Raw genomic sequence first — 25,903 nt, 5'->3', positions numbered from 1 at the left:
AGACTTGTGGTTAATTGAACCCTAACCATCAAAGTTCACTGGTATCCACTGACTAGTATTCAAATAAATATAAAAGCAACTAGCTTTTACTGGGATTTGATCCGCAGAAACTTCAACTTTGAAAATCAGCTATTAAACAACTGATTTGTGATGAGTTAACCACTAGACCAGCTCAGTGGGCTAATTTTATTACTCATGAATGTAAACTTTTGAAGCAGTAAACCAGATGAAATGTAATAACCTAAATAGAACTCCTTAAAAACAAATATCATAAGTTTTTTCAACTCTTACAACCATCTTCAGAAAACATGATTGCTGGAGAAACTTTAAATCTTATGATGTCAATTTTATTAAATTCGATTCAGTTTGATAATTCAAAAGTTTATAGTTTAAAATAATTTTTATCACGAACTTTGATGAGCAAAAATAGCTTCTTTGTTAAATTTCTTGTAATATCCTGCTAACATTGGTCTAAATCAGTGTTTTTCAACCTGTGAGGACGCTCCCCTGTATTGGGGGGTGATAACAGTAAATGGGAGGCACGAGCATATTAAAAAGAAAATATTATTAAAAAATTTATTAATTTACTGAAGGGAAAGCAAAACAAAATACATATTGACATAATAAATAATAAAATACACATTTACACTGATATAATACACTTATAAATAGGATTGTATCAGTACTGCAGAAGTAGAGCTGATTGTATCAGCTCTGCAGTACAGAATACTGCACTCTAAGTTCTTTTTCTATATTTAGTTGAGATCTATATTTTGTCTTCAAAGCAACCACCACAGAAAATCTGGTTTCACAAAGATAGGATGTTGAAAATGGTAATAGTATACAAAAAACTCTTGTTTTCAGTGCACAAAATTCATCATTCACCCAGCCCAAAATTCAAAGAGTGATTTATTACTAAATTGTCTTTTGATTTCGCCACTTGCCATGAAGTCTATGAAGATTTCTTCTTTGGAGTTAAGTGCCCTTCAGGAGTATTTTGAAATAGATCCTTAACCCACTCGTAAATTGTTACAAAGTTGTCATCAGCAAGAAAATACTTTTTAAAATTCTTTGCCAGCATAGCTAAATGATTTTCAATGGTTACAAAAACAACTTTCACATATTATTCTTCAGCCTTGTAAGTTTTAACACATTCATTCATGTTTGAAAACATTTCTAGGTTTTTTCTTTAAATCTCTGCTTACGATATATGTTCCACAATTCTTATTTTTCTACAAAAAGCATTAACTTTATCACTCGTATCCAATGTATGTGTATTTCCTCCTTGAAATTGAAGAATCATAGTATTTAATTTCTTGAATGTCAATCAAATAGCTCAATTCCATCACAAATAAACCATCTCGAAACTTCTCGGCTTCTGGTCGTTTTTGCTCTTCTAGAAAAATGACGATTTCAACTCTTAATTCATAAACATGTTGCAAAAATTTCCCACGTGATAACCAACTTGCCTCACAATAAAATAGTAATGCTGAATGTACTGCATCCATAATCCATTGGGTTGGTCTAGTGGAGAACTCGTCATCGCAAATCAGTTGATTTCAAAGTCAAGATTTCTAAGGTTCAAATCCTAGTAAAGACGGTTACTTTTATATGGATTTGAATACTAGATTATGGATACTGGTGTTCTTTGGTGGGTGAATTTCAATTAACCACACACACCTCAGGAATGGTTGACCTGAGACTGTACAAGACTACACTTCATTTACAATCATACATATCATCCTCATTCATCCTCTGAAGTAATCTTACAGTGGTTCTGGAGGCTAAACAGAAAAAAAAGAGAGTGTACTGCACCCACGTCTTTACAAAGTTCAGAAAAGATTCTTGATTTTAGAGGTCACATTTTTATATAATTTACTACGGTTACAACTGTCATTAGCACAATATTCAGGCCAGGACTCATTTCTTTGGAAGCCAGAGCTTCTCTGTGGATCATGCAATGTGTCCAGACACACTGTGAGATTTTTTTTCACAAGTCCTTGTATACTTTGGAATCTTCCAGACAGTGAATGAGCACCATCGGTGCATATGCCAACACAATTTTTCCACTCTTTGTTTGCCTCGTTTACAAAATTATTTAGATAGCAAATAACACGAGTGCTGTTGCTTAGAGTTCTACTGGTTTGCAGGAAAGTAGTTTTACTACTGCTGACATACCATCATAAAATTGAACATAGGAAATGAAATGAGCATCTTTATTGCTATCTGTTGCCTATCAAGCTGAACTGAAAACAATCTGTGACGCAAGTTCCCAAAAAGCTGATGCTGTACATCTTCAGCTACATCACCAATTCAATGGACAACAGTATAATTTGATAGAGGTATGGACTGCAACTGTTTGGCAAAATTATCTCCAAACATAGTTTCTATAATCTCAATCGCAGCTGGCAAAATATGCCCTTCACCAATGGTGTGAGGCTTTTTACATCTGGCTATTTTATATGAAACTTTGTGAGAGGCAAGTAAAGCTTTTTCATTCACAAAGTTTTTTTTAAAAAATGATATTTGCTTTTCGTATGATTGTAATTTTAATTTGAAGAATTCTCAGAGTTTGTTAACATATTCACTATTAAGCGTATCCAAATGTCATTTAAGTTTATTAGGTTTCTTGCTGTCTGCTGCCAAAAGTTTTGAGCAAATGGCACACAGGGGCCTTTCTTTTTCATTTACTTCAGTACTGGTAAACCCAAAATTTAAGTATTCTTGAGAATATTTTCTTGATTTTATTTTCGGAACCGCATTCATCTGTGCAATTGTTGATGCTTCACTATTGTCTAATGCTCGTTAATGCCCACTTAAAAATTTATCCATGATTCTGCATAAATCTACTGCCATGAATATTTAATACTGTGAATTGCAATTAACACGCAAATTACAACATACACATTCACTATAGATTTGATAGCAAAAGAATGATCGACTCGAATGAGCTGGCTGGAATTGAATGAAGTGCAGCATTTACACAATTTGCACAGATGGTTGTGCTGACATTCCAGAATGTACGAGGCAAATCAGAACTTCTTGTGAAGCCACAAGAATGTCCAATATGGTGGACATAAGACAGCGAACAATAGAGAGGCATCAATTCTGGTTTTGTCAATGCAGAGGTCAATGCTGCCAAATATCAATAAATTTACTTATTCTTGGTAATTTGTAAGGCTTTTAATTAACATCATAGTGTAGCTTTAGCGTCAAAATACATTATCATTGTATTCATTGTTATTGTATGAGAGGGGGGCGCAATAAAAATTATGATTGAAAATTGGATCGCAAATGGTAAAAGATTGAGATCGCTGGTCTAAATAATTTTGTGGCCTATTCTGATTTTAAGAAAATTTTGGGTAAGATATAGTTTGCGTTCCTTATAACCTGATGGTTCTGAAGTAACTGAAACCTCAGGGAGTAGCTTCCTGAAAAATGAAGAGAGTGAACTAAATATAAAATTATCTTATCCTATTAGAGTCTTAAACTACTAGAAAGAAGCTCAAGGAGTGTAAGTATCAATTTTCTCTGAGACAGCCAATTTTACCTTTAAAGGCATAATCAAGTGAGATAAGGCTGCTTTGCACCTGTCTTACAGGTTTAATGAACTGGCTAACTAGAACAAAGTTTATCTGAAGGTAGGTACCTGGATACAAGACTATATTTGGACATAAAATCACAGAGTTCTTTTCAAAATCTAGTGCAGAGGCCTCATTAATCAGATCTGAAACTTATTGTGGGTAATCTTTCAGTGGATACTAGAGTTGTGATGAATTTATGGAAAAAATAGCCCTGATCTCAGACAGCCATCTAGGCTTCCTGAAATCAAGAGATGCTCTTTTTCAATTCTATATGAAGTCTTTAGACAAATTTTTTTTTGAGATTGCAGATACTGCTAGGTAGAAGCAGAAATAGCAAAATACAGTATCTTTTAAGTCAAGATGATTTCTCTAATAGAAGTATTTGTGTCTTCAGAAGGAAAACTTAATGTTAGTAGTAGTTATAGAGCTTGAACCCTAACTGTGTGATGGTTGTACCCCACACTGACTTCATTATGTCTACTGACATAACTGGGACAGATTAACTATATGAAAGTCAGTAACACTGACCAAGTCTGTGATTTGATGGAAAGAAACATTTATTCAATCATCAAAGATAAAATTTTTCTTAAAATTATATTAAAAAGAAAAATCAACAGAAAATTCAATATTTAAGTTACAACTAAAATAACAATGGAGTTACAGTAATAGTATATCAATAATATTCATGCATTTTTCTTAGATCTCTCATTGAGGAGAAAAAACCAATTTTTAATTTACATAAATCCAGAGAAGTTGTTAGTTCCAAAGTAAGTTACTACATAGTCAATAGTGTCATGATTGGGCTCATAAATTACACATGTAATGGTGTTGACTTGAAGCAGTGTATATCAAATATGTTTCAGAATAGAATGGGATACATCAGTGTATTGTTTTACACTATTTTTCTGAAGTATTTTTGGTGGTGTGATGTCCATTAAAGAATGAAGTGCAAGTGGCAGTGTTGCTTTCTTTGAGACTAATAATATTTACTACTCAACCAGTATTTTGGTAAACAAAGTGAACGTGTCACTTGCAGCGCTGAACATTACGTGCATTTCACTGAACCTAGTATGCGATATACAACCATATATTTGGCTCAGGTAAGAATTGGTTGAGAAGGCAATGGAAACCACTTCACTCCTCACTTTTCTTAGTAAGCTTGGTAAGAGACTTGAAGATTGTTCTTGAAGATGGTTAGATTATGTTTTAGAGTGGCTTGTGATTCATGTCAGGTTGTTTACAATCATTATGAGTAAGACATCTAATACAGTGTGATTACACGATAATGTAATTTATTTGAGTGTAACTGTCGCATTCATTTGTAACTAAAATAGTTAAGTAACTTATTTATCTCTTAATAATGCATCAATAGTTAATCATTCAAAAGTTATAATGTTCTCTAACTGATAAAACTTTATATGTTTTAACTGATAAAATTATACAAAGTTTTAAAAATCTAATTTTTCTTTCTAGTTAGCAAACCTAACCTTTATGTAAGTAATAAAGAAATAATACCTTTTTTCTTCTTTTTCCTGTTTGGGTATTACCATTCGGTATTACTTCAGAGGATGAATGAGGATAATATATATGAGTGTAAATGAAGTGTAGTCTTGTACAGTCCCAGTTCAACCATTCTTGAGATGAAACTCAACCACCAAAGAACACTGGTATCCACGATCTAGTATTCAAATCCGTATAAAAATAACTGCCTTTACTAGGACTTGGATGCTAGAACTCTTGACTTCCAAATCAGCTGATTTGGGAAAGGAATAATACCTAAACATGATGACCATAGTGTGTACATATATATGATAACATATGTGCAGATTTGGTAAATAACTTTAAAAAAAATTATTCTATAAATTATATATTAGAAAAAAAAATTATTATTTATAGAAAAAAAAAACATTGTTCTTACACACAACAGGTTAATTAATGTTTAATTGTCAGTTAACCAAGAGATAAATATTAAAAATTAAAAAACACGACTGCCAAAAAAAAAATAAAAAAATAACATTGGTCTTTAATATAGGATAATTAAACAGTGGAGGGTGACAGTTTTGTGTAGAGTATAATATTTTTATTCTAATTTTTAAAATTTATTTAAACATTTACATAAATATATACATATTTATGCAGCCTATGATGCTACCAATAACATAAGGATTCCAGTGTGGGGTCATACATCTAAATTGTTTCAGCCATTGAGCTGCTATGGTGGAATGAATGTACATACATACACACTAAATACATTACACTTCTTTTTGGTAGTTACGTAAAAACCTACTCAACAGCAATTAACTAATGTACCCATTACTGATCAATACACAAACTATTCATTTGTGTGTTTATTATTTATTTGGAAAAACTGATTCAATAATCTGGTTATTAACTTTTATTATTATGGTTTATTAATGTTATGGGGAAAACCAGAAGCACTATTAAACTGAAATTTAATAGTAAATTTCAGTTTAACTGAACTACTTCAACTAAAGTTTATCAAGGTACAAGTTTCATCAGCTAATGGATTATACTCTTTAAATAAACAATGACCAAACTCAGCCGAGGTGAATCTGTGTAGTCCATATTTATAATATAGAGACATAATAGCCCTAAATCTTTACAAATTCATATATGGACTTCCTTTGTATGAAATGTTCCATTCCTTCTGTTACACGTTCAGTGAGAGGATTTGAACTTTATTATTTCATAACTTATGCAACATATTTAACAATATAATGTCTTCTTAATTTAATGAGAAGGTTGCAGATTGATTAGCATTTAAGTAGTTCACAAGATTGAAATTTATTTTTAAATTTTACAGTAATCAGAAATTTATTTGTTACATTATTATTGTTCTGAATAAAAGATTCTGAGTTTGTGAGAGTTAAAACAAAGATCAGAGGCAGCTAAATGATTATAATCATTAATCATTTATTTATGCAATACCAGGTTACAGAGTATCAGCACAGTGACATGATGTCAAAATATTTAATTAACCATTTAATAATTTGCTTGTAATTACCAGCAGAACAACAAATTTTCTATAAAAAAAGAAACTACTTTCATGCATGTCTTATTTGATGAGGTTCTGAGAATTATTGTTAAAATATTATTTTAAAAAATAGAATCTCATTATTTGTTAAAAACTCGTAATTTTTCATACCGAAAACACCTAATCTGTACTCAAGAGTCACAATCACTACTCCATGTTCTATTAATAAACCAGCTCCTTGCAAATTCTCATTACCACTGCCAAAAGTAAATCCACCGGCATGAAACCAAACCATCACAGGAAATTTTTTATCTGTTTTTTCTAAAAACTAATAAAGAAAACACAATTATTACACTGGTTAATGAAGTAATAGTTCTGTCATTTTCTTGGCATCACTATGTATCAGTTAAGATTAACCTTATCTCACATATAGAATTGTGAGAAGTAGAGCATTATGAATGTGTTTATAACAGTAAACCATTTGGGGTATGTATAGTTTGGCATATCCTACGTAATTATGCGTGGTTTTCTTATACATTAATTATTTAAAACTATTCATGTCTGAAAAAATTTAATTGTGCTCCAATTGTGGAATTTTATTTTATGATCTATTAAAATATAAGCTCCTTAGTTTTATTTAATAAAGAATATCTGCAATACTTCAAATTATCACTACAATTATTACTTCTACTTCAACATAATATTTATTCATTTATTTGCTACACATTTCAGTATCAATGTCATTTTCAAAATATGCATGTACTGAATTATTATTAATTTTTTATTTAAATAAAAATATTGTCGCTAACACGTCAAAATGATTTAATGAGTTCATTTTGAAATGAATAAATAAATAATTTACTTTTTTAATTTTAATATCTTAGAATTCCAAATTAACTAAGCCAATTATAAAGAATTTAATTAAGAGGTTGAAGGTATAACAGATGAAGAATGATTTGGTTTCAGAAAATGCATCATAACACAAAAAGCAAATTTTAACCCTTAGAATAATTTTAGAAGGCAATTTGAAGAAAGAAAACTGCATATTTGTAGAACTTGAATAAGCATTTGATAATATAGAATGGGGTAAAGTGTTAAGGATTGCGAAGAAGGCAAAATAAAAACCCAAAACTAATATCACAGACAAAGTTGATAAAATAATAGAATAAAGAAAGTGTAAAAATTTACCTAACTCTGATGGGTTGTGCAAAAATCCACCCCGGATAGTAAAATTAAACACATAGAACTAAAAAATCAAATCGAAAATAAAGGTTAAAATTATTAAAAAACTCTCCTTACAGAATAACATATATAAGTATATTAAATCCTTTGCAGTAACCCAGTACTATGCAAAAAGAAAAACATTCGTTCCAAAACCCTGCCATCATTGCCCAAGGTATCGCGAATACTGCTGGTATATTAAATTGATGATGCAATGCCGCATAACATACGCAGTCCACGAGAATGTGGTGCACAGTCATGCGGCAGTTGCATCGTGTGCACAGGGGTGGGTCTCCTCCTGACATTAAATATTCGTGTGTGATCCTCGTATGCTCCAACCGTAACCGGCAGAGGACCACTTCCTCACGATGAGAATTCCTGCAAGAGGAGCCCCACGGCAACACTGACTCTTTAATCCGTCGAAGTTTACTATCGACGGCAGCCGTCCAGCTACTTTGCCACCTTGCTCGCAGTGATTGTTTTATATGATTAATAAAATCAAAGGTAGATACTCGGGTGGTGAAAGGACGCATCTTTCGCAGCAGAATCTGCCCTCTCATTACCAAGAATTCCAACGTGGGTAGGGATCCAGCAAAAACCTACCCCCCTTGTTTCGTTTTTCTAACTCAGCGATTTTATCATAAATGCCAACTACGACAGGATGTCCGGAATAAAGGTTTTCCAATGCCTGGAGAGCACTGTACGAGTCACTGCATATAAGAATGTTCCTATATTTAGGGCCAACGATACTTAGAGCCCTAACCACAAATATATTTCATGACAGAAAAGTAAGAATAAGGGTGAAAATGTCTGATTTTATTTTCAATTTGAATATGTAAGAACCAATTAAAGAAGTAAAAGAAAACTTTAAGTATGGAGTAATAGTCCATTAGAGAAATCTAATTTAAAAGTAAACAAGGGTGAAACAAAGATAATGTAATGTGATTAGAGATGAGGATAATGCACAGTTAAATATTAAGTTATGAAAACAAATTATATCAAAAGGGTTATTAGTAAAATGTTCTCAGTAAAATGAGCATACTACAGTTTTTACACCTGTTAATTCCAAAACATGTGGAATGAATGCCTAGGAAATAGCATTCTGCAAATTAAAAGGTGTGAATTACATTAAAATACCACAACTAGAGTCACACTCAATGATTTGGTACCCAAATAGCATCAAAGTTAAGAGTGCGGGATGGAGTTCATTACATGCTTTAGAATTCTTAAGTGATTAATGAAGATAACAGTTGTTGCCAGTTAAAGGACTAAAGATATTTTGTTATTAGGCAATACTTGAATTGGATAAAAATTTGTAAAAGCATCTATGAGGAATGTAGTACATTATGACTGAAATGTAGACACAGCTAAAGGAAGAGAAATTAAAGGTTTTGAAAAATACTGTGCTGCAAAAAATGTTGTTTAGCTGTGCTGATAGATAAAAAAATTAAAATATTTTAAGGAAGATAGTAAAAATGAGAAGTTTGATGTTAGAAAATTTGGTACTAGAAGAACTATTGAGGGTAAACACAGAAAATGAAAAGACAGTTTAAAATGGGTGTCAATAAATGACATTGTCAGTATAGCTGTAGATATAAGAAGTATGTTATGACTAAGACGTTAAACAGAAGTGTGAGGAATGAGGAACTGCATCAAAAAAAAAGCTCAGTGTCTTTCCCATCATGCAGTTTTTTTTCTGATGCACGGCTTACACAGACATACATACACAACTTAATTAAAAATATTTATCATTTTATGTAAATATAATATTTTTTGTTTATTTACTTTTTAAATCTTTGCTTTTTTTGTGTTCTGGAGTTTTTATTCATTGTTTTTTTGGTAATCAAATGATTCTAATTAAAGCACACATGCATACCATATTTCATTTGTGCAGGTGTGGCAGTACTAGCAACCGCTTTAAATAGTTTTTTACATTTTAAATATTTTTCATTTATTTAATTCTTATGCTCACCTGTGACATCACAATATAGGGACGACTACAACAGCTGTACGTCAGTGCTACAATAGCGTTCCTTGTGGTGAGAGGGGGTACTTTTGATGCAGTATACCCACTTAGCCACTACTTTATTTAGAACATTTTGTGGGGTGGGAATGCAGTTTTGAAAAATTTTTTAAAAAAATATTTCTATTTTTTAATTGCTAACAAATGCGTCTAAAAAAATAAGACCTTAATTAGGCAAATTCTCAAGATACAGAGGGTGACCTTGTAGAGCAAGGTCACCCCCTTGACGTTTAAGCCTCATCCTCTTGATTTTTTAAGTTGAAAATTTAATGGCATCAATACCTCATATATAGAATTGACCAAGTTTGGTAAAAACTGGTCCAATTGTTCAGGAGATATGAGGTGATTATAGGGTGAAACAGAATATACACAAGTACATATGAACACGCAGAAAATTTTCATCTGGTTTTCTAGATTCCTTAAGTGTCAAAACATCAAGATTGCATGAAAACCACAGATGCCCTAATTGGACTGATTACAATACTTTCCCTTCTAAAGCTACTGCTCTGCTATAGTGCCAGATGGGAAAGTAAAGTCAGTTGAAGGTTTACAAAAAATATCAATGAAGTACATCAATTTTGGAATAAAATACTGATGATGTTCTGAATTTTCATAGAATTTTATATATGTATTTTGAAAATGGGTCATGTAATGTTTAATATTTTAAAAATGTTATCATATTCCCATTCCATAAAATGAATTTTAAATCTTAAATTTAGTTCAGTTTGTTATCCAGACACATGATGACTTTTAAAAAAAGTAAAAAATTATAGAAATCATTCTCTATGTGATAGATGAAGTATTTCAATATTTTTATAATTTATCATATGATGATGATTTTCATCATTTTTACAATACTTAGTTTACTGTTTTTATATGTTACAGCTTCAAAACCACTGATCCAATTCTGAAGGTAAAAAAAAAGTACAGAAGAAACATTTTGAAGAGATTTATTTGTACTGGAATCTATTAGCTTAATACTATTAAATGCAAACAGCAGCGAAACTACAAATGCTGCTGCTTGAACTTCATTACCTATAATTTTCCTGTATTCCAAAAATTAATATTTATACATATTATAATTGTTTAAGCATCAACAGTTATAAGATGGTTCAAATTGGCTTATAGTTTATCCAGTGTAGTTTTTTTGAGCAGATATGAAGGCTTGTTTTCTTAACAATTGGTATGAGATCTTTTTACAAATGTCAAGTTGTATTGATAATTAATGACATTTCCTTAGTAATGATCAACCTGAGATTTAAGAAGGTTAAACGTATGTTCAACTTACAATTTATAATGAGCCAATATAAACTTAAAATAAATGAAAAATTAAACTTAGACATACGTCTGGTGTATATATATTAAGGTACAAGCAGTCTTCACTTCCTACTTTTTGACCAAGACGATTAACTTGAAGACATCTTTTATCTTTGTTTAAACCATCAAAGATACCATCCCAAGATTCTGCTGGTTCAGGGTCCTGAAATTTATTTTACATCAAGATTATTTTCTAATTCTAAGATAATAGATTTAACAGTTAAAATAATAAGTATTCAATTTTATAACCAGGAATTATTTCCTTTCTTTCATTCTAGCCTGTTTATACAGGATTAGTTAATTTTCTAATGTAAAATGAAAAAAACATTTATTTTAAGGAAATTTAAACTAAAATATAGGATATATATATAGGATATATACTGATGTGTGTATCTGAAATGTGAGTAACCCATCCAATAAAGATGATAAAAAAATTGAGATTTGCTGGTGATATTATTCTTTTGGATGAAATAAAAAATTGGATTGAGGAAAATGCGAATTGTATGGATTCACTGATGGGAGGGAAATTCAATTTGAAAATAAGTAGAATTAAACAAAGGAAATGAAATGTGACAGAAAAAAGGATGATAAGGAATTAAACAATACAGTAATGAATCATAATATACAAGAGGTAGTGGAATTATATTACAGAGGTTACAAAATTACAAAGAAGGAAGAAGTAAGGTAGACTGATGAACTGAAAATAAAAGCAGACTGACACAAGCAAGGAGAGTATATTTGCAATAAAAGTCTGCTAGTATCAAATATAGAAATAAGAATTAGACATATGTTTTAAAAATATCTATATCTACGGAAATATTTCATGGTAGTGAATTCATGAAGATTAGATAAATCAGAAAGGTCTCTGAAAAGTGGTGCTACCGGAGCATGATGTAAATTAGTAGGTTAATAAAGTACATGATGTTGTCTTAAGAAGAATAATTAATTGAGGAGAGAAATTTATGCCAGGATCTTATAAAGAAATAAACTAAATTGGAAAGACATATATATATATGTAAACATCCATGTTTAGTCAATTCATTGCAAAGGATTGATAAAATGTAAATACTATAGAATAATACAAGAATATATATATATAAAACAAATAAATGAGGATATGGGATGTATTAATTAGGTCGAGGATAAAAGGTTACTAAAGAACTGAAAGGATTGCAGTAAAACTTCAAACTACTTGGTTACTCATGACAAAAACAGAAAAAGAAGGCAATTTTTTTTTGTTTTATTCACTTGGAAAAGGATTTGATAAAGTAAACTGAAATCTATAGCTAAAAATTCTAAAAGAAATGGTATGGACCAGAGAGATAGTAAACCTGAACCTTGTAGTGGAAGACATCCACTTTCTGATGATTCTGGTGAGTCAAGAAAGCTGAAGTAAGTGTGTTGAAGAAGTAAAGTAAATAAAATTTGTAGTAGGAGGAGAAAATATAAGACTGATTAAAAGTGCAGATGACCATGTAACTATAGCAAAAAATAAAAAAGAGTTATAAATAATGAAAATGAGCGAACAAAATTAGAGGAGTTACAGAAATCTAGAAATAAACAAACTTATGAATATGTTATTGAAAAATGTATTAAAATTTTTATATAAAGTTCTGAAACCTTATTTTGAGAAAGAAAGAAAATTGATATTTAGAAACTTATTTGTGGGTAAGGAGAGGGATGGAATAAAGAAAATGATCAAATTAACTAATATTTGGGTTTATATTCAAATCAAAGAAGGAAGACACATATACAAATGTCATTAAGAAAAATAAAAGCCAACTGGACAAAAACTATAGTTGGAGGAAAGATTGCTGGAAAAGGAAAGAAGACATGCGATTTTAACTATTTTACATGAGAGGATTATAATACAAACAGAGAAACTTAGGATAGAAAAAAATGATGTAAAAATTTTCATTGAGACCTGTCTTTTGTCAGATTCTGAATTGATGATTATGATGAGTTTTATTTAAAAATTAATTGACATAGTAGTATTGGTTTTGTGAAAGTAAATACTTTAATGTTATTTTTTTTAAAACTGGTGGAAGACCTCTAAAATAAATTCAGAGATGTTACAACATTTTTAACGGATTTAGAGAAGCTAATATTTTTGTTTGTTAAACAATTTATTATTCTTATTCCAAGGGAAGTAACTTTGCTACAGAATAAATATATTGATGAATTTGCTAAAACAAGCAATGAGATATTCTTCAGATGAGATTTTTTAGGTTTAAAAATTGAGAAAAGAAATTAAGAAATAATTAATGTTCTATTGTGTCAGGTTAATTAAAGTATGTTATTAAAGAAAATTAAGTTTGTGTAAATAAATTATGTTACCTCTAGTGAGAAAGTTCAACAGATTTACCTTAAATCTTAATGACCCAACTGGAGGTTTTCCATATGGAATTCCTTTAAATGCGTAATACTTTGTTTTATTCAAAGTAGACTTTCTTTCTTGACCCTTCAGTAACCCTTGTTGAATTCTAACTACCAAATTCTCATCAATACTGTCATTCTGCAACAAGCTAATTAAGATTACTACATGGTTAAAAAAAAAAAAAAAAATATTAGGTGCGCTAAAACCCCTAAAAATGTTCATACCTGACTCCAATTTGAAGGGATGTCAGTCTAGAAAGAGGAGTACTGTAATGTGTAATGATTAATTTGTTTTTAATGATCTACCAGTAATTTAAAATTTATACTTTTGTACTAACAAACTGAAAAGTGTATAATAGAATATCCTTGAAAACGTACTTCAAAGTATTTTCTGTTGTCTGCAAGCACACTCAGTGACTGTTGGGACCTATTATTGGTGTGACAGTTTTCACATTAGCAACAGCTGATGATTTTTTGATTATTAGTGAGATACATACTAAGAACATGATGGAAAAGTATGTGTCATCTGAATTACGTCTTCATTTAGTATATCGCTGTTGTGTGTTTTGTGTTGACATATATTCCATAACATTCAAGCATGTTAATGTGTGCTCCTTTCTGTGTATGTACTTCATGTCAAGGATGATGTCAGTGTTGATGGATTTGTGTTTATGAAGTGGTTAGCACAAGTTGACCATGTTGTGGTGAGCTTTTAACTGTTTGTTGTATCTTTGTTTAAAACTTTGTCCTGTTGACTAGTATAAAATATTGTGCAGAGTAGTTTTTTTTTTGTATTCCAGGGGTATTGCGTTTGTTTGGCAATTATGTTCTGTAGGAAATTAATTTTTTTGTTGATCTGAAGGCTGCATTATTTCCTGATTTTTTTTTAATTTGCGAGTTATTTCCTCTGAGTCTTTGTTATGTTTATTAATGTGATGTATTTTTTGTCTTGTTTAACTTCAACTTTATCTACACGTTTATGTATACATCTGTAGGAGTGTGTCAATGAGTGCACTAGTTATTTATTACAAATTAAGATAATTATAATAATTATTAGATATAAATAATTTTCAACAGTATAAAAGCAGTAATAATAACAATGAGTTTTTCAAATAAACTTACCAAGATTGTTTCTCTGGGTTTATCATTTCAACTTTTTGAGGGAATATTTTTTCCATATTACACCCTCTAGCACTTAACTTTAGTTTCTCTTTTGAACAAATATTTTTGACAATTTTTATAAGCGGATTATTCATCAAAGGATTCCCTATTTATCTAGGCGACATCCATCTTTTCAGATAGGTGTCATTCAAATATAATTAATGTTTACTAAAACTGTTCCTAGCTTATCACACTTCACGTTAATATTACAATATATCCTAATTATGTAACTATCTGTATACTTATATAATAATATGGAGAGCTTACCGATTATACTATTTATGATCATTTTTTAATTTCTAAACGTTTCTTACCTTATTATCAAATTATGTGTCTAATTGATAAGTTTATGTTCTGTCAGATATCAAACGAAATTGGAATTTGGTTTACATTAGTAAAATTACAACTATGTATGATGATGACTAAAGAGCTGCTTTGTTTTTCACTGTTTGGACTGCATGGTACTTATAAAATGAATAGGCAGATATTATGTCTGATATATCTAAAACTTTTGAGAATTTCAATTACTTTTCATATTCAATTATGAAAATTGTTTCTTTTTCAATATGTTTCCTTTCTAAACGTTGTTTTACTTTTTAGTGCAGTTTTTATTTTAGATTTATTAAACATCTTTTATAGGTGTGGAGAGGATAAAAGTGGTTGAATAATTACAAAATGAGTAACAAAACATATGCATAATGTACTTAAAATAAAATTCATGTTAAAAATAAACTTAGCTGTTTTTCCAATTGGTAATTATCACATCTTTGTATACATTACAATAAAATTATTTTTACAAAGCTTTAATGAAAATTATATGAATATACATTGAATGGTTACAGAAAATTCAGTTTTGAAAGTTTTCTAATTGGTATTAATTAAAAATTTATCAACGAGTAATATTTTATTTTGCCAAAGAAAAAGTTCTTATTATATATTAAAAGAATTGGTGAGAAGACTTTAAATGGTTCACTTTCAAAACTGAATTTTCTGTAACCATTCAATAATGTATATTCAAATAATTTTCATTAAAAATGGCAACATCAGCATAATAAGATCATTTTCAGGAATTAGAAGGATCTAACTACATTCTTCTTACTTACAATCAGTAATTCCCTGTTTGGCCACTGCTTTTTATGTAATGGTTTATCCTATACCTGCTGTCCCCTTTTCAAAAAATTGAAATCTAAGTCCCAGTTGAAATCTAAGTAAAAGTGCACTTAATGAAATATTCATTAAGAAAATGAATATTTTTCTTAATGAATCATTGTCAATAAAAGTTTTATATTTTTAAACAACTCCGCCGTATCAACATCACTCAGTCCTCTGAGTACTGCGCAGCTGAAAGCAATGGAAAACTACAGCTGCTTTTTTTCCAAGAAAATGTGGCTCTCTGCATTTTCACATAGCAATAATGGAGGCGCCTTCCTTGGTAAAATATTCCGGAGGTAAAATAGTCCCCCGTTCGGATCTCCGGGTGGGGACTACTAAGGAAGGGGTCACCAGAAAATTAAAAAATAACATTCTACGAGTCGGAGCGTGGAATGTTAGAAGCTTGAAAAAGGTTGGTAGCCTGGAAAATTTAAAAAGAGAAATGGATAGGATAAATGTGGATATAGTAGGAATTAGTGAGGTTCGGTGGGAAGAGGAAGGCGACTTTTGGTCAGGTGATTTTAGAGTAATTAACTCAGCGTCAAATAATGAGCAGGCAGGAGTAGGTTTCGTGATGAACAAGAAGATAGGGAGGAGAGTGGAGTATTTCAAAACGCATAGCGATAGAATCATTGTAATAAGGATAAAATCAAAACCTAAACCGACAACGATTGTTAACGTCTATATGCCTACAAGCGCCCATGATGATGATGAGGTAGAGTGTGTATACGAAGAGATTGATGAAGCAATTAAACACGTAAAAGGAGATGAAAATTTAATAATAGTTGGAGATTGGAATGCAAGCATTGGAAAAGGCAAGGAAGGAAATATAGTGGGTGAATACGGGCTGGGAAAAAGGAATGAAAGAGGGGACCGACTTATAGAATTTTGCACGAAGTATAATTTAGTAATTGCCAACACCCAATTTAAAAAACATAATAGAAGAATATACACTTGGAAAAAGCCAGGCGATACTGGAAGGTATCAGATAGATTATATCATGGTTAAGCAAAGATTTAGAAATCAACTCGTTGACTGCAAAACTTACCCTGGAGCAGACATTGATAGCGACCATAATTTGGTGATAATGAAATGTAAATTGGGGTTTAAAAACCTGAAGAAAAGGTGTCAGATGAATCGGTGGAATTTAGAGAAGCTTGAGGAAGAGGAGGTAAAGAAGATTTTTGAGGAGGACATCGCAAGAGGTCTGAGTAAAAAAGATAAGGTAGAAAATGTAGAAGAAGAATGGGTGAATGTTAAAAAGGAAATTCTTAAATCAGCAGAAGCAAACTTAGGCGGAATAAAGAGAACCGGTAGAAAACCTTGGGTTTCAGACGATATATTGCAGCTGATGGATGAACGTAGAAAATATAAGAATGCTAGTGATGAAGAAAGTAAAAGGAACTATCGGAAATTAAGAAATGCTATAAACAGGAAGTGCAAACTGGTGAAAGAAGAGTGGATTAAAGAAAAGTGTTCAGAAGTGGAAAGAGAAATGAACATTGGTAAAATAGACGGAGCATACAGGAAAGTTAAGGAAAATTTTGGGGTACATAAATTAAAATCTAATAATGTGTTAAACAAAGATGGTACACCAATATATAATACGAAAGGTAAAGTCGATAGATGGGTGGAATATATTGTAATGAAATGTAGTAGAAATAACAAAGATGGACCGCTGAATGTGAAAATAGGAGGAGAAAAGATTATGGAGGTAGAAGAATTTTGTTATTTGGGAAGTAAAATTACTAAAGATGGACGAAGCAGGAGCGATATAAAATGCCGAATAGCACAAGCTAAACGAGCCTTCAGTAAGAAATATAATTTGTTTACATCAAAAATTAATTTAAATGTCCGGAAAAGATTTTTGAAAGTGTATGTTTGGAGTGTCGCTTTATATGGAAGTGAAATTTGGACAATCGGAGTATCTGAGAAGAAAAGATTAGAACCTTTTGAAATGTGGTGCTATAGGAGAATGTTAAAAATCAGATGGGTGGATAAAGTGACAAATGAAGAGGTATTGCAGCAAATAGATGAAGAAAGAAGCATTTGGAAAAATATAGTTAAAAGAAGAGACAGACTTATAGGCCACATACTAAGGCATCCTGGAATAGTCGCTTTAATATTGGAAGGACAGGTAGAAGGGAAAAATTGTGTAGGCAGGCCACGTTTGGAGTATGTAAAACAAATTGTTGGGGATGTAGGATGTAGAGGGTATACTGAAATGAAACGACTAGCACTAGATAGGGAATCTTGGAGAGCTGCATCAAACCAGTCAAATGACTGAAGACAAAAAAAAAAAAAAATCTTGATGCCAGTATTTCTACTTGGCTTTCTAAAATTTGATCATAAATGAAATCATTTAATTTTCAATAATTAATTAAGAGAGGTTCAGTAAATATATTTACTAGCTGACCTTTGCTTTCCTTGAAGCTGAGAAAATATTGGTGAGTTAATGTAATGTTTAGTCTAGACATAACAAAAACATCTGTTATTTTTATTATATAAAAAATTTAAATATAACAATTTTTTAGCTTTCTCCAAATCATTGACATTGTAAATGGCATGTAATAATGAGATCCATTCAGCTAAAACATTCATCAGCATTAGACATGAAGGGCAGAAATATGAGGAGTTGTCCTGATCAGCTAATTTATATTGAAAATATAGTTTGCATGACTTTTTATAAATACAGTTAAATTTCTTCTCTGAGATTTTAATGTTACCTTACTATAGAACAATCTTTGAAAAAGTAAAAATTGTTTGGATGACTATTACAAATATGGATGCATTTTTACATACACGTGCACACTTGCTTTATAGATAGAATATTAAAAGAAAAAATCTGTTGCAGTACTGAATCTTACGTGCTTGAGAACTTGCACTCAAGTAATTAAAAATATTGCACTAACCTGTATACAGTTTACTGTTTACTTTCTACTGCTCACCAGTCTACAGAAATAAAAGTATAATGTTTTGTTTTTTCACTAAATGAACACACACAATAGTGAACTGTATCACATTTTATTTTAATGCATACTAAGACATTGTAATACTATGTAACATTTAAATATTTAAGATATTGTAACATTTTAACACTATGAATGCTTAAGACGGCACACACACCCGTCTTTCACAATATCTCACACTGAACTATGCACCAAGAACCCACTACCTCACACTCATACATCAACATATGTCATCATGCAACAAACATGAATCCAAAATGACATGCATTTACACACACACACACACACACCAATGATACTAAACATATAAACAATACATTATCATTCAATGATGAACTGTTCATAAAAGAAAATAAATATGGTGATGATGATTCATACACTCCTGTTGTTTCTAATGTATAAATGAAAAAATTATGAGTATGATGTCTTACCCAAGTACGCCATTTGATTTATCAAGTTAATTGCAAATAAACTAAAACTATTTGCTTAAGAATATTAGTTAAATTCATTAATTCTAACCATGTGAATTTGATACTTACTGAAAAATAATAAAGGTAATAAAAGAAATAAGATCAATAAAAAAATTCTGATTTCATATTCAATTAAATCAACACAGAAAAATATATAAGATTTTACAAAAACTCACCAGTGTAATTTAAAAACACTAAGTAATATACTATTTAAGTTAATGATTCTCAATATTTTTAGGTGACCCCCAGAAAGTAAGTAAAAATATTGAAGTAATGAATATTTCACGACCCCCTTCCCATAACCACAAATAAATGAAACCTAGTTAAATTATTTAGCTGTGTTGATAGCAACAGGTATGAACATGCATGAATGAAGTATACAAACATGAGCAATTTAGCAATTTACAGGTTCCAAATTAATGTGTACGTGCTCCTTGTAATTTGGTCTGCTTGCATAATATTCCCTGTGAGAGCATCATGTCAAACATGCATATGATATGTTTGAACACATCATGCTCTCAGCAGTAAAAAAGAGGCATAAGGGATTGCAGAATGTCAGTTTAGTTTCATATGCAAAGCGTACATCTGGTGGCTTTATTTCAGTTTATAAAAGTGTAGTTTCATTGAAAATAATAATTGAGGTTTTTAGTTTTTTTAGTGTGCAATCAAACAGTGTAATTGTTTTTTTTTTTCAATTAGATTCTTATGCAAAATGGATAAATTTGTAAACAAACGAACTGAACCATCTACATCCAGTGAATCTATGGATAAAAAGACAAGATTATATTATGTTAGTTATTTAAATTTCGGTTTTACATCAATGGATGGAAAGTCACAGAGCATTGTTTGCTTTTGAAGTCTTCTCCAATGAAAACATGCAACCATCAAAATTAATTTGACACTTTGAAACTAAACATCCGGATCAAAAAAGCAAACCCTTGGAATTTTTCAAAAGAAAATATTTACTGTAATAAATAAGAAATCAAAAAACTTCTATTTGTAAATCAAGCCACAGTGATAAAAGTACACTTGAAGCATCATATCTTGTATCATTAAAAGTAACTAAGATGTCCAAACCCCATACAATTAGAGAAAAACTCATACTGCCTGCTGTAATTGATATGGTCAGTGTTTTATTGGGCGTGGAAGAATAAAAAAAAATTGAAAAAAATTCAGTTTTCCAATGACACAGTATCAAGGTGAATCGATGACCTGGCTGTCGATGTTCGCAATCAGATAACAAGTGAGTTCAAGTGAATTTTTTAGAATTCAATTTTATGAATCAACAGATGTGGCAAACATTTCTCAGTTCTTATGATTTGTGAGATATGAATGCTATAGGACAAATCAGTCAAAGAAAATATGTTGTTTTGCAAATCAATACCTGGTCATCCAACAGCAAAATGTTTTTTTTATGTTTTTTATGAAGCTACTAAAAACTATTACAAATTACAGGAAAATTACATACATTGGACAAAATGTATTGCAGTATGTAGTGATGGTACAAAGGCGATAAAAGGAAAGAACAGTGGATTTCTGAAAAAATAAAAATATTGTCTTATACCAAGGGCGAAATCGACACCCTGCTTCCTTCACAGGCATGCTTTGCCTCAAAAAATGTACAGGAAAATTTCAAACAAATTCTTTGTAAAGCTGTAAAAATGGTTAATTTTATTAAAAGTCGGCTGTTACAGAATAGGCTGTTTGATAAACTAAGCGATGAAATGGGCGAAAAGAAAAAATCTCTTCTTTTGCATACATAAGTCAAACAATTATCACGGAGGAAAAGCGTTAACCCGGTTATTGGAATTGCGAGATGAATTAATAATATTTTTCATGCTGTAATAGTACAGCATATAAATTACTAATTAAGATATGTATAAAATATTATACTTTTATTTAATTCTATTAATATATTTAAACTTTATTAAATGTTTACTATATAAATTAATAAAATACAAATAAAATAGCAGATTGAAAAGGTTACTACCCGAACAACATATTCCATTAACTTATTTAGAATAACAATAAACAGAAAAATAAAAATGAATCATTATAAATTAATGCTATTAATGACGTAATTTATTACTGACATAAGCTCCCTTTAGCCATAAATGTTCTGTATGGGGAAGGCACTTTAAAAAAGAATTGATTTCCTTCTTTGCAAATATATGTTTATCATTATGAATTTTAAAATGTTTTCTATACTAATATGTTTTATTTTTTTATCTGATGGCTCTCTAACTTCTTTTCTAGCTGTTCACTTCATTAATGCCAGAGTGAAAATAAACTTTCATCCAGAGACATGAAAAGGAATATGTTAGAGATAAATCATTATTATATCATTTCAATATACTAATCATAAATTGCAAACACAGAATATTCAAAGAATAATTTTTACAGACTAAATAAAAATAATTATATGAATAAAGGAATTTTTAAATAATGAAAGCAGAAATATACTATTAAATATTAAACAAAAACATTCTATGAAACATAATTTAAAATTCTGTTGAACAAACTGGATAAATTCCCTAATAAAATGTTTGCTATTATGAGACTGCAAGGTACCATACAATGACGCTGGTAAAACTATTAAAGATGTAGTCAGCTGTAAAATGTTGCAGTCCTCACCTGTTTATCTACATGCATTACACTTGTGAAACTGATCTTTAAGTCATAAAACTTTCTAAAACCATATATGGATGTTCTCAGATCAATGATTTCTCCAGTTAAGTATGAGAGAAAAAATTACAATTTTATTCTTTTTTCCAAGGTTGATAATCCATTAACCTTTACACAGCTGCATATTCTTTATCTATTAATTGGTTAGGGAATTTATTGTATACCCAAACACTAATCTTGTTCCCATGTTCTAAACTATTTCAATCTTGTTCACATGTCTATGTCTCAATTCCAAATTACAGAGGTATATTTAAGATGAGTTTACCTGAGCGCAAGTATTATTATTTTTCCCAGTGATGATCTGTCCACTTGTTTTTTCTTCCATTTAACTGACATGGAGTGCAAAACAAAGTTCAAGGACAAAAAGATTATCAAGATCCTTGATATCTTTTCTTTTTTTAAACGTTTGATATCAATTTAGACTTGAAGACATATTTTAACAAGTACTTGTTTTATAAGAGGAATTTCTGACAACTGTATTACCAAAATTTTGTGACATTTTATACATTTCAGCATGTCTGAGAATAATATTATCTTAAAATGTATAGCAGTTCCCTATGCAATTAATTGTAAATCAATTTTAATACCATTTGCATATAACTGGTAATTTGATTATAGGTTATCCATCTTTTATATTGTTAAATCGACAAAATCAGAAAAGGGTCAAGACTGGAACTATGAGGGACACCATAGGCTGCTAAAACTTCCTTAGATAAAACTCCTTTGAAGTGAATTAAAAATTCTCTACTGGAAGTTAACTGAATCCAACCAACAACACCACCATTAAATCATATGAAAACAATTTAAGTGAGAAATGTCGGTGAACTATTTTATCAGAAACCTTCTAGGGTTAAAATACCGAAAATTGGATTTTATTTTTTAAAGCCATAAGTGTCTAGGCTCTTCAACAATAGGATGAGTAAGAGAAAATCTACTGAAAGCAGTAGAGCGGTAAAGCATAATACATCCTAGTAAACTGAAAATGAAAACAAAACATGTTTTTTTGATTTTCATAAAAAAAATTACATTTTATTTAAATGTAATTTTAAATAAAAATGTTTTGGGTACACAGTCCTTCCTCGGTTATTATGTACAGAATACAAAAGCTTAAAAGTATTATACAAAGGAAATACATAAAATCAAAAATGATAAAATACATAAAGAGCAATGATAGGGAGTGTGCACAGAATTATCTTAATATAGAGAAGTGTTTGTGTATACTCCAATGTGTTTGTGTTTGTGTTTATTCTTTTGTTATTCTTATTATATTGTTATTTTTTCAAGGTAAATGATGAATATTGTAACATATCAGTCTTCATGTATTGTAGGTCTAAATAAAAAATTGTTTCCTATATAAACTAATTTCATTTCATGTTATTTAATAGACTATTCCATTACCTACTTATACTGTATTACATTACAAAATTAACTTAAATTCAAAAATATTTTTAAAATTGTTTTTATATGAATCAAATTAAAATTTTTACCTTTACCTTCTTTCCATACATATAAAATATAGTACCAAAGACTATTACTATAATAACCACTACAAGAAATTTTAATAATTTAACAGAATTTAACATAATTGCAGAATATGCAGCTCGTATGATAAAAATCAAAATATGTTAACAGATTTATGGTTAAGAATAAACTACAATTAATTTATAACAATTAGTTGTAAAGAGGAAAGAATTATACATTGATAAGTTCTATCATTGTGTAACATGGGTTATAACCTCTGAGAACTTTAGTGAATTGTTTAACTAAATTTTATAAAAATTATGCAAACTAATTTTAGTAGTTAACTCTCTTATCAATGTTTCATTTAAAAACATGTTATTTTTCTGTTGTATTTTTATGTTCATTGATAAGAATTGTGAAATGTGACAATGCAAACGTCAAATACTGCTATGCAAATACTTATTTCATTCAAACCACATTTAATCACTTCTCTGAAGTACATTTAATTCTATATTTAGTTTATATCTAAAGATAATTCTGTACCTCAAGAATCATACTACATGAAGAAAAAATAATGCAAAGAATCATGAATTTACCATAGAAATATAAGATAATGGCATTACTCTGAATCACACATCTTTAAATACTGATACAATTAATTTTGGTGAGGTGGTATTTTTCTGTAATATATTATCCAAGGATTAACTAATAGATTTATAAAAAAGAAAATAATTATTTTCTTTATAGGTGATTTAAAGATTTGTTTTTATTGTAAATAACAATATTATAAAAGCTTTGTTGTAAATAAAGGGAGTGTACCTTTACTTTTTGGGTGTCCCTCGTATATAGATGTAATACTGATAGAAAGAATTTTAAATTGAGTTTTCAGTTTTTAACTCAAAACTAAGAGATCTTGTCGATATTAATATCAAGCTTGCCTACAGTGAAACTACGCCAAATTTATTATTTTTTTTAAATCGATTTATTTTTTTTTATAATGTTTGAGTTTTCCATTCTTTCAGATTGAATGAAGAGATTCTGTTTATGCCCATTTTGCATCTTTTTTGGGAGGGGATTTGTTCTGGAAACCTTTTGTGAATTGATCATTTATCTAAAGTTTTCTATATTTTTAATATCTTGCTTCATTATTTGTATTTTTTTTTTAATCTTTAGAGGTTTCTGGAGACCATTTTATTTTCTCATTTTTATTATTAAGCGAAGTCTATTATTGTATTCTACATATATAAATAAACTACTTTGTTATACTGCTACTGTTAATTTTATAAAGTTAGCCACAAAATTGGAGTCTTTTCTTTTAATTTTATAAGAAAATTTTTTAGTTACTGAGTTGCATTCTCAAGCCTAAAATAATTTTATTTTTATTAAAACAAAAAAATTATTTTCCTAAATAATATCTGGAATTATGGCAAATCTATAACATGTCTTGCCTACGCTAAATTACTCATGAGAAATTTTTATTATTATTATCTGGTAAAGGTAATATCTGTTGATGTTTGGCCATGTAGCATACTGGTTCTTAATTTTTTATGGTTCTTTTAAATCTGAGGAGAAATTTGGGAATTCATTTGTGGTAAATATTCTTTGGAGATCAAGCAGATTTTGTTTGATAAAAAAAATGGGAAAGAATAGTAGATGAAGTATAATTTATGAAAACATTAGGATTCTTTGAACAAAGCTGATGAATTTTTTGTATCTATAACAGCTTGTTATTATGATACCACTGCTGTTACTGAATCAGCACTAAATGACTTGTCCTTAAATTGCAGTTACTTTCCTAAGCTGATGGCAATTGCTTGAAGCAAGACATTTCAAGGAGGTTCACTATTGGCTGTAAAGTCTTCTTTTTCAGGACGCTGCCTAAGTACTTAGTGATGCTGCTAGTATGTTATTAAAAGCTAAGGTGGCATTACAAATAGTAACTCCACTGGATATCTTCTGAGCAAAACTAATGCCTCATTGTCTGAAATAAGTATTTGTAGTACAAAATTGTTGCCCATCCCGAACGTGTGCGTAGATGTAACTGCAGGGATGTGGAATTTTGTTTTGTCTGTGGCATTATTTTTATCTTGGAAAGGTAATGTCTCCTGATGTTGGACCATGTGGTTCATTGACTTACTTTTTTACAGTTCTCTTAAATCAGAAACAAAATTTAAAGTTTTAAACATCTGATTACTTAATTTTTCTACTGTTTTTTGAGCTGACCACGATTAATTAAATTTAGGCAAGAAGTTTAGAAGCGGTACCTGTGCACTCTTCTTCAAAATCTTTTACACACTCGGATTTGGAAAATCATCCTGAATGAGTCAGGATAGGAGATTGTTTGAAGGACAATGAAAGTATACTGCTAGGGAATCATTAATCTGGTCCAAGAGAAAGTGTATTTCAAACAATTTTGATAGGTTAATAGTGAAAGTTGACATTTGTGTTTTTACCTTGTTATTAGTGAAGATTTTAATGCTCCTAGTACT

The 25,903-nt window shown here is 30.1% G+C and overlaps 1 protein-coding gene across 4 annotated transcripts in view; it reads right to left on the bottom strand.

Moving 5' to 3' along the window:
• LOC142320470 (juvenile hormone esterase-like) overlaps positions 1–23,613 on the bottom strand; it is a 47,586-nt gene extending 23,973 nt beyond the window's left edge. The window contains exons 1-4 of one of the 4 annotated variants that reach the window (XM_075358281.1): positions 23,441–23,613; positions 13,506–13,655; positions 11,169–11,303; positions 6,751–6,907 (exon numbers count right to left, since the gene is read on the bottom strand). In XM_075358281.1, coding sequence (XP_075214396.1) covers positions 6,751–6,907; positions 11,169–11,303; positions 13,506–13,655; positions 23,441–23,536 — 538 coding nt within the window. In that variant the 5' untranslated portion in view covers positions 23,537–23,613. The remainder of the gene's footprint in view (positions 1–6,750; positions 6,908–11,168; positions 11,304–13,505; positions 13,656–23,440) is intronic. The other 3 variants (XM_075358283.1, XM_075358284.1, XM_075358285.1) reach the window with 3 other exon arrangements.
• Between the last annotated feature and the right edge of the window lie 2,290 nt (positions 23,614–25,903).

This window comes from Lycorma delicatula, chromosome 2 (genome assembly GCF_047948215.1).
Source record: "Lycorma delicatula isolate Av1 chromosome 2, ASM4794821v1, whole genome shotgun sequence".
Classification (NCBI taxonomy): Eukaryota; Metazoa; Arthropoda; class Insecta; order Hemiptera; family Fulgoridae; genus Lycorma; species Lycorma delicatula.
The sequence above is the reverse complement of the archived record's forward strand: the minus strand, read 5'-3'. Positions and strand labels throughout refer to the sequence as shown.